General features: G+C 36.2%; 1 protein-coding gene across 3 annotated transcripts; it reads right to left on the bottom strand.

Annotated features, from left to right (window-relative positions):
• Positions 1–782: 782 nt before the first annotated feature.
• On the bottom strand, positions 783–8,792 carry LOC147863682 (Pentatricopeptide repeat (PPR) superfamily protein). Of its 3 annotated transcripts, XM_087319403.1 has the most exons (6): positions 8,663–8,792; positions 7,921–7,980; positions 6,931–7,032; positions 6,534–6,740; positions 1,917–6,041; positions 783–1,634 (listed from the first exon to the last, which is right to left on the bottom strand). In XM_087319403.1, the coding sequence occupies exons 3-6, from the start codon at positions 6,956–6,958 to the stop codon at positions 1,234–1,236; spliced, it is 4,761 nt and encodes a 1,586-aa protein (XP_087175529.1). In that variant the 5' UTR covers positions 6,959–7,032; positions 7,921–7,980; positions 8,663–8,792; the 3' UTR covers positions 783–1,233. The 3 variants fall into 3 exon arrangements, with proteins under 3 accessions (XP_087175529.1, XP_087175530.1, XP_087175531.1); XM_087319404.1 differs by lacking the exon at positions 7,921–7,980 and having other exon boundaries at positions 8,663–8,776; XM_087319405.1 differs by lacking the exon at positions 7,921–7,980 and having other exon boundaries at positions 6,931–7,002; positions 8,663–8,776.
• Between the last annotated feature and the right edge of the window lie 1,978 nt (positions 8,793–10,770).

Here is a 10,770-nt window from a genome sequence, read left to right as displayed (position 1 = left end):
TTTTATACCTCTATTAAGTGAAATCAACTCTTGTATGTAGTAATATACATCTGCACTCTTTCTTGACTCTCACGTGAAGCCTCAATTTGATACAAATACCGCTAGCGCTATTACACATTTCATGCAATTGGGGATACTGCAATGAAATATGTATGAATTCTGATTAAATTTAATGTTTAAGGTTCGTGATGCTCCCCTAATTGCACACACATTTCATGCATACAGACATGTAATATCCAGATGCTTCTGTAGGATTCAAAATCTAATAACTTAATGAGCAAACTTCTCAACAAGTTTAAGAACAAAAATTAATAATTTGCATTTCTGGGCTTTTGCTTGGAAGACCAATTATTTGAGGCTTCAGTTGAGTAGTTGGAAGATCAAGGTATCATTGTTTTAAGATTGAGTCAAAACTTGGATGTCTGAGATACCATTTGCTATCATTTTTGTACCATGCTTTTATTGTTTTCCATGGCAGGCATACACCTTTGTGCATCTAATTTATCTTTTAGGATAAGGCGGGAGGTTCCTTACTCATGTTATTTCAAGAAGTTCTGCATTAATGGTACAAGTACATACAAATTTGAAGTGCCAAACACATCCTTTCGCACTCAGCTGGTAATCTGAATGTTCTGTTGAAGTAGATCTATATTGCCAGGTGAAACACCATACATGTTTAGAATCAAGTAATAAGGAGGGGGTAATAAAACTTTATAATTTACAAGACATGATGAAACCCCTAGGAGCAATTTCAAGTCATTTTTTAACTCTTTGGCATAATGGAAGGTTTCCGATAGCAGACATTTTACTGATTTTATGTTATATACTATGCATGCTAGATTAAAAGGTTGCAGAGTCACAAAAATAAGGATTGATAATGTAGTTTTGCCATAGCATCATCGTCATGGTATAATACCTAGAGGATGCATGTTTACCTTTAATTAAAATTATCACACTTTTTTATGTGATGTAAGAAACACTCTTATTTGGCATTGCACTCGGGTTGCCGGTAACCACCTAACCTCCAGCTGAATGTGAAGCTCCAAAGGTACCTCTTGCAACTATCCATTGGATAGTTCTCATTATTGTCATCATACTGAATTCTGAAGTTATCATTAGTCCTTTCTTTAATCTGAGGTAGGGTTTGATACATGACACCTCACAAATGGCTGAAACAATCCTCTATTTTGGTAGTGTACAACATCAGACGTCAATCACATCATGAAATAGACTCTAATGTACAGTAGAGCAGCAAATGCAATGACCCCAAAAGGACTTCGGTTTTAATTTCGGACCAATGTTCTTCTGAGAATCCAGTGAGCCTTTGAGAGAAATAAAGGGTTTAGAATTATTGTCAGGTCCCTCCTTTGCCATGAGATTTCGTAAAGCAGTTCGAGATTTCCCAGATTTGTAGTCTTTCTGAACCTCAGAACTTTGGTTTAGTTCTTCCAGTCTCAAATTTCCATTCTTTCTATCACTCCCGGTTTCTGAAGCACTCAACTCTTGCCATGCCTCTGGAGAGGGCGCTTTCAAATCCTCTGTATCAAATACCTGCCTTGTCACCCTCAAAGAACTTGACCTTTCTGTAGGATAAATTGGTTTATCGGGACTATTATCTGCTGACATTGCTTTTCCTGTGAAATATACAAGCAAAAGGTTCCTTTTTAATACAACAATTGCATAGCACAATGTGATGCATTGCCTCTTGGGAATGAATTAACATTAGACAAAGAAATAATAGATGAAGAGGTTTATTTTTTAGGGTTTAGAATTATAAATACAAAAATAATAAAATTGAACCATTAACATTAAAAAGGAGCATGAAATAAAGAAAGGGAAGCAATGATTCTTAACCTCCACGCTATCCAATGCTCAAAACCAAAAGGCCCGTTGAAAATGCATGCCATGAAACATACCTTGTCCAAATCTTGTTGGTGTATCACTAAGTGACTGGAATTCCTGAATACAAACTACTCCAGCACATGTTTCTAACATATCTGGAGCGTCTTCATGTGCCTCAGTCTCAATAGTGTAAGATCTCCTAGTTGAGGCTGCTTTCAATCCCAGTTTTTGTTCTGTCAATAGAGTCTTTGATACTCTGGTTTTGTTGCCATCGATTGGGGTAATGTTCAGATGGTTTATATCACTCGAATAAGGGTCAATTTTTCCTGCTATGTTCTTTTCAGGTTCGGCCCCTCGATCTCCATTTGGAGTTATGATGTTGTCAGGTTCCACAGTTGCATCCTCTTTTGGCATTCCTTTATGCTCAGAACTTCTCTCAAGGTTGGTGACTTCTGTCTCTTCAAACACTGGTGTACTTATTACTGCCCCAAATTCGGAAGGAATATTATCTATCTTTGTATCCTTGGATATCTTAACGCTTTTCTCAATTGCGCTACTAGTAACAGTAGAAGAAGCCGAGACCATCTTTACTGAATTGAGCTTCTCTTCAATATCCTCTGCTGATAGCATATCACATTCTTTTACAACCATAGGATTGGAAAATGTACGTTTTCCATTACCTTCTATAATTAATGTGGATCCTACTCCTTCCAGACTTCCCTTGGATTCAGTAACTCTCTCAGTAATTATGACATCAGAATGTTGCTGAAGACTTTGGTTCAATGAATCTGTGCTCATATTGGTTAGATGACTTGGTAGCTTTGAGCTTTCAAGCGGTTTTACCAAATTGCACTTCTCTTCAATATCCAGCACATCATGTACATCACTTTCTTTGATGACCATGTCACTGGAATGACTGTTTGTTGCAGTACTTTTGACAATCAATGTTGATCCCGCTCCTTCAAGATTCCCCACGGATTCATTGACTCTCTCGGTAATATGAACATCAGAATGATCCTGAATGCTTTGATCTAATGAACACATGCTCATCTTAGCTAAATGACTTGGCAGTTCTGACGTCTCAAGCATTTCTGCTGAATTGAGCTGCCCTTCTAAATCCACTTCATTTTTTATGTTGCTTTCTTTGACAAAAACGTCAGAGAAATGAGTGCCTTTTGCAATACGTTCTAAAATTAATGTTGATCCTATTCCAAGATTTTGCCCGGATTCAATATCAATCTCAGTTATGGGAATATCAGAATGTTGCTGAAGACTCTGGCTGAATGAATCAATGCTCATATCAGTTGAAAGAATTGGTTCTGAACACTTAAACAATTTTGCCAAATTGAGGTTCTCTTCAATATCCACAGCACCTTGTCTGTCACATTCTTTTGCAGCTATGGCACTGGAATGAGGATCTTTTCCATTAGTTTCTACATTTCGTCCTGATCCTACTGCTTCAAGATCTCCCTCAGATTTGATGACTCTCCCAGTACAGACAACACCAGAGTGTTTCTGACTAGTTTGGTTTGATGAATCTGTGCTTATATCAATTAAAGAACTTGCCAGTTCTGAGTTCTCAAGTATTTTTACCAAATTGAACTTCTCCATGATATCCAGCGTATCTCGTCTGTCACTATCTTTGCCAACATTGTCAATGGAATGAGTGTCTTTCACTGTACTTCCTATATTTGATATTGATTCTACTCGAAAATTTCCCTCAGATTCAATGACTCTCTCAGAAATCAGGACATCAGAATGTTGCTGAAGACTTTGGTATAATGAATTAGTGTTCATATCAATTAAAGCACTTGGCTGTTTTGAGCCCTCTGACATTTTTATCAAATTGAGCTTCTCTCCAATGTGCACCACACCTTGAATGGCACATTCTTTTACAACCATGGCCTTGAAATGTGCATCTTTTCCATTACTTTCTGCATTTAATGTTAATCCTCCTTCAATTAAAGGATTCCGCTGTTTTAAGCCCTCAGGCATTTTTACAGAATTGAGCTTCTCTTGAATATCCACTGCATCTTGTACAACCATGGCATTGGAGTAAGAATCTTTACCATCTACGACTAATGACAATCCTACTCCAAGATCCCTGTTGGATTCAGCAATTCTCTGAGTGGTGATTACACCAGAATGCTGCTGAAGATTTCTATTCAATGAATTCCCGCTAATATCAGTTAAAGGTTTTAGCAGTTTCGAGCTCTCAAGCAGTTTTACCAAATTGAGCTTCTCTTCAATATCCGCCAACACTTGAATCTCACTATCTTTGCAAATCATGTCACGGGAATGAGTATCTTTTACTTTACTTTCTACAATTAATGTAGATCCTACTTCTTGAAGGTTTCCCTCGGATTTGACGTCTCTCTCAACAATGAGGAACTCAGAAACTGTCTGAACAAGTTGGCTCAATGTGCTTCTATCAGGTAAAGGACTTGGCTGGTTTGAGCCCTCAAGTATTTTCTTTGAATTGAGCCCCTCTTCAATATACAATGCATCTTGCATATCACCTTTTACAACCATGGCGCTGAAATGAGTATCTTTTCCATTATTTTTTACAGTTTGTGTCGATACTCCTTCAAGATTTCCTTTGGATTCATTGGCTCTCTCAGTTGTGATGACACCAGAATGTTGCAGAAGACTTTGGTTTAATGAATTCGTGTTTAAATCAGATAAAGGACTTGACACTTTTGAGTACTCGAGTATTTTCACTGAATCAAACTTTACTTCAATATCAACTACATGTTGTATATCATTTTCTTTCACGACTATGTCACCGAAATGAGTGTCTTTTACAGTAGTTAATGTTGATGCAACATCTTCAAGACTTCCCTCAGATTTTATGAATTTCTTGGTGATGAGAACATCCGAATGTTCTTGAAGACTTTGATTAGATGAATCCGTATTGATAACATTTAAATGGCTCGGCAGACTTGAGGTCTCAAGATATTGGGTTTCTGGCTGTTTTGCAATCTGTTTTAGTAGTTCTGATGGAATAGTCACATACCCATGTTCATTGATTTTCTGGTCTATTGAATCTGATCTACCTATGGTTGTAGTAGCTTTCTGCATCAGATCAAATGTTTTTCCCGTTTTTCTGCATGATGCTTCTCTAGTATCACATTCTTGCTCAATGACAGAGGAACACATGAATCCCTGCAAGGATATTTCATTTGGAGTGAGGCATGTCCCCTCTTGAAGTACATTCACAGTTTTTGAATAACCATTGTTGCCAAAAAGATCAGAAGACCACCGAAGATTCTGTTTGCTAGGATCTTCAGAAATAGCAGCTGTTATTGCAAATTTTGGGGCATCTAGATCATCATCCACATCAAGATTCTGTTTCGTACTCATATTCTGTTGCATAGTAGTATTTTCCACTATTGCATGCTTTGTTGGATCCCCATTTTGAATGGCATCTATTTCAAACAAATCCATTGGTTCAGTTATTTCCTTATTATCATCATCATCAATAGCAGCCATGATTTGGGAAGGGTCCCCTTTCACACTCTTAAATGCATTTATAACTGTATCTCCGCATACTTTATCTGAGGGACTTTCATCTTCAGGCATATACCCTGTTCGATTGTCAAAATGATCCTCATTAGCAAGCATTTCATCGATCATCCCAACCTTGAAAAGTATTTCTTCTGCTGCTGGTTGTACGGTATCATTTGATAATTTGGTAGGGTTTGCAGTATCACATTGTGGCAACCCTTTGATGGCCATTGCTGATTCTCCTTTCAAAGACTCTTTTTGAAAAGTACCATCTAAATATTCTTCATTGACATTTTGTAGCTTTAGGTTTCCTGCCAGCATAATACAAAGTGTACTTGTTTCTTCTTCCACGAAGGCAGTTTTTTCTTTGAGTTCCGACTCATTGGTTCCATTCAGGTCTGAGTCATTCGCATTAATTTTCCTCAATTCCATGGTTGAATCCTTTATCTCATTGGATGTGATTGATAAGGATGAGTTAGCAGCATTACAAGTTTCTGTTAAAGCATCTGATGTGACAACTGAAATAGGAAGGTTGTTGTCTTCTGCAGAACTAGTTTCAGTGCCAGAAATATAAGTAGATGACACAGTTTCTAGAATAGCATCACTTTGGGGCAAAATTGGCGTGCATTTCTCTGGCTTTGATGTAAGAGCAGAAGCTTCAGATTGACCTTCAGGGGATTTCTGTTCAATGCCTGAGTTCACCAACCATAACATTTTCTAAGAATCAACATTTTCCACTAATAAAAAACATGGCATTGAAAATTATAAGCATGTACATAAATATCACTGCTATTTGCATCTAAGAATTCTTACGTCTTGCCGCCACTTGATAAATCCTAAATTATAACATGGTAGATAAGCAAATTTTATTTAACCCTAATGACTATAGTTATGTTTTTTTGTTTTCCCAGAAAGATCTTGCCAAGGTATAATGAATGAGATTCTGAACTTGAAGACTTAGTATCATCTTCCTTTACAGAGCAGAAAACTATTAGAAATCATGATTAAGCAACCTTAGAGTAGTTCAGAGAGAACGAATAATGCATTATGAATCCTATACGTGGAGGGAAACTGAAACACGCAAGAATAGTCAATATTAGTCAAAGAAGGTATGATTGTGCTTTTGTTAGTTTTACAGCTATTATGCATGATGAATTAAAGATTTCAGAGTGAACGACACATACCATCTTTAGCTTCCTTTGCAGAATGATGCTCATCTGATGATTCTTCTCCTGATGAACCTCCCTTGGGATTGTTTCTCCTCAACTCAGAACTTTTTGTTTTGCTACAAATCTTCTTGTGATTCCTCCTATGTTTTGCACTAGGGTGTGGGTTTGGATAAATCCAACCACAGCGATTGCATATCCATGAGTCTTCTGTGCGCAATTGCCCTGTGAAAGAAATCATAGGTTTCTATATAACACCATAAATTTGCCTATGTGACGTTCTGGCAGGCCTCTGCAGCTTTATTCAATGTCATGCAGGATTTTTAATAACATGGGAATAAAGATGGAATCTTGATGTGATCTTGGTTAAACAACATGAATAATATATACACAATGGATTTTTGAAAGAACCCACCTGCAGAGGCAGGGTGACTCCCTTCCATAGTCTTCCTCTTTTTAATCAGTATCAGAAAATTTGCTTTGCTTCCTTTACAATAGTAGGAAAAGACCTTCAGACCTAACCGGAATTGCAAAATAATGGTTACATCTATGACATTCTTCACGAAGGTTACAAAGTACTTATACTTAGGCAAGTGGAGAGATTAATTACGAAAGGAAGAAAATAATGTGTATACATAACATTTATATTACAAATTTAATTGTAACCTAATGTGCTATGGTCAAGATTTCTGCAGAATTTTAACAAGAATCAGTCAAATCTCGCCACCTAAGTAAATCTAGATTTCTTTATTCTCAATAAGGCTTTCAAAAATCCAAACACTGATTACAAATCCTAAATTAATGTGAAAATCATTAAATGTCAAAATAAATTTCCACAGAGAAGATTCCCCTCTCTCTTGATGTTTTGTATCCTTCACTGCATAAACTATGAAATTTTAAATGCATCAAAAATAGATTTTAGAATAAGAACATAGCATCAAAGCTCAAAAGCACTTTTTATTCCATGTATATATAATAGAAAATACAATCAAAGATTCAAGTCTGGAAAACAAAACAAGATTATGATGAGAATATTGTTCCCTATATTTAAAAACAAATGCTGGCGAAAAGATAAAGGCTACCACCAAGCATATCCTTTGATCATTTTGAATATCAAATAAATAAAAACTATGTGTTCATGAAAATAAATAATTTTGGATTCAAAACCCAATTAACCGGCAAAGAAACGTACCTTCTTCTGAAAGGGCAATTTTTTTTACTGCTTTTCTTTCTTTCTTGCTGGTTTTCGTTATTATTAGCTGGAATTGCTTCAAAACAACAACTTATATATTACATACTATGATCTGCACTAAACGATCTACTAATAACAGGTGTTTCTTTATCTTTTGGTCTTTCACTATGTTCTAGAGACCTGGTGCCTTTCATTTATAACTAAAATTTTTACTTTCGACAACCTCTTGTCTGTATGGACAGCTGAAACAACAAAGCTTTTCATGATTTGAATCTAAATGGAGAGAGGCAGATAGATCAATTTAAGCCAAAGATGTCTGATATATTAGGAAAAAAAGTTATCTACTATGATAAAAGTCTTTCGAATTTCACACAGTAAAAACAAAATTGCGACAATTCACAGTGAAAAGAAGGTCTGCTGTTTTGTTTAAAAGCTTTTCAGACAGAGAGGCAGACTAAACTAACAGCTTGTATTTCAGCAAATCACACTACATTGCAAAATTTCACAGAAACATAGCTAAAAAAATCAGACTACATTGCAAAAGTTCGCAGTAGCATACCGAAGTTTCAGACCAGAGTAATTCACAGTAACGCAGCAAAACATTTCAGATACACTGCAGAAAGGTCACGGTAGCGGTAGCAAAAAAAATCAGGACTACGTTGCAACAATTCAGAGTAACATAGCAAAAAATCTGGACCACATTACAGCAAAACACAGTAATATAGCAAAAAAAGTCACGCCATATCACAAAAACATCAATAGAAAACAATTCAGACTATATTGCAGCAATATTGTAACAATGGAGATAGATCTAAAACTTTCTACAACAAATCGAGGGAGAGAGAGAGCCAAAGGATGGTAGGTATGCATTGAGCGGGAGAGAAACGAAGAAAAGAAAATACATAGAGGCATACAGAGAGAGAGAGAGAGAGTAATTAGAGCAAAGAAAGCACACCTGCAGGTAATACAAGGAGGAGGCGGAGGAATACGCAGAAACATTGATAGCTCTGATGTGAGTTTAGGGGTGTTTTAATCTTTCGGGGAAAAAAGAAGAGAGTTGAGCTGCAGAAAAAAAAGAAAATGAAGATGATGATGATGATGGCTATGATGATGGAAGAAGGTTGTCTGAATTAGGGTTTAGGCGTGGCAACGACGTGACGGTTCTTCATCTTCCTAGTAATGATTACGACGTTGATGGCCTTTTAGCGCTGTACTGAGAATCCGCCATATCCATAGATTGGCCATACATACATATGTATATATCAATATATGTATGCATGGGCAGGGGGACCCATCATGGCGAGCCATGTACGTACGTACATATGGCCTTTGTACGAACGGCGTACGTATATGTATGTATATCTGTCTATCTAGTATCTACATACATACATATTGTCGGTGTAAATACATATACGATACATTATACAGCACATGTTTTAAATCAGATGTAAAATTCCATCCTCTCGTTTTATTTATGTATGTAATATGTAGTATGTACATATGTATGTAGCCTATGCTCAAAGGCCGCCCACAATATGTATGTAGCTTAAGCTCGATGGCCGCCCACCCATCAACATTGCTTTATGTAGAATAATGCCCCCCGCCCTCATCTTTGCTCCTAAACTATATAACTCGTCGGTGAATTGAACAAACAAACCTCGTAGTCTCCGAATAGTTGACACGACCATCTCTCTCTGTAATGGACAACATGATGGAGACATAGACCCCGCCCAACTAATGGGTGTGGTATGGGTGCAACTACTCCTTTGCATACTTTGCTTATAGAGTGATTGGTTGGGTCTACACTAGAGATTATTATTTTTGTATTCTTCTTATGTCATTTGTCACATAATTCTTGGTCTATTTATCTAGTAATATTGTCCTTCATCAAACGAATAGAATAATAAATTATCTTTTAGATTGAGCTACATCGATGCAAATACATTGACTTCGTGCACAAACCTTTGTAACCTCATCCTCGAGGTGTGTTTTACACGTTTTCACGTGACCCAACTCGAACTTCTATCATCACGTACCTTAAAGATAATTACTTTCCCATGTATTCAAGTCGTACTTCATACCTTTTTAGAAGACAACACGAAACAACAATATTTGAAAATCGTGTTGTAGGTCACAAAAACAACAAATTTTATGTGAACGCATACTTAGAAAACTATGAAATTGTAGAAGCTTGTTTTATATTCATTTGTCAAAAAGGTTACCATTTACGAGCAAATATTATGTTGCTATTAAAATTCAAAAGGAATTTGTACGTTATGAATTGTTTTACTATCTATAGATTTTGATCTTAGATCGCTTGGTATGCGTTGGCTCCATAAATTTCTCCAATTGATTGTAAAGGTCCTCCACATCTTATTCTAATACGTGCAATTAGGTTCCATGGTTATTACATGTAAATGAAACATGATGGATTAGATTGATTGGACAATATCATCTCACTCTAATACTTTGATTGGAATTTGAAATATTAGGAAGATGCAAAGAGGTGTCGAATCTTGATTTGCAAATTCTAAACTACGTATGGGTTAGACATCCAACTTAAGTGGGAATTATGAAAAACTCACCATTTGGGTGGGCACTATTATTAAAGAATGCCTTTTATCTACCTTGTAAATATTGCAAGATTGTCTTTGCATGTGTCAAACTAATGATTAATATGAAACCATATAATCCTAAATACAGGTTATGAATCTCTGACTCAAAGAGTAACTTGTAATCATATGATAATTTCGCAATGAGCACATCATTAAATCTTAATCGATATAGGGAAATTACCAACATTAGGTACATATATGCATTAGAATTTCAAACAACATTATTGCTTATTTTCAAAATTACTCCTTTCAACAAAAACAAGGGCACGTCCAAAACATGATAACATGCTTCTCGGCCATATGAGAAGAGAAACAAACAAGAGAACAAAAATGGATCCAATGAAGTTTGAAGAGACCAAATATTTTAAACCATATAACCATTGTGACTTACGCAAAGATGAGGCTCTTAATAGGCCAATGGAATGATAACATCATTCCATTTGAGTAT

This window comes from Azolla caroliniana, unplaced genomic scaffold (assembly GCF_043228905.1).
Source record: "Azolla caroliniana isolate FFs.n. ecotype wild unplaced genomic scaffold, voAzoCaro1.0.p SCAF_5, whole genome shotgun sequence".
Taxonomy (NCBI): Eukaryota; Viridiplantae; Streptophyta; class Polypodiopsida; order Salviniales; family Salviniaceae; genus Azolla; species Azolla caroliniana.
The sequence above is the reverse complement of the archived record's forward strand: the minus strand, read 5'-3'. Positions and strand labels throughout refer to the sequence as shown.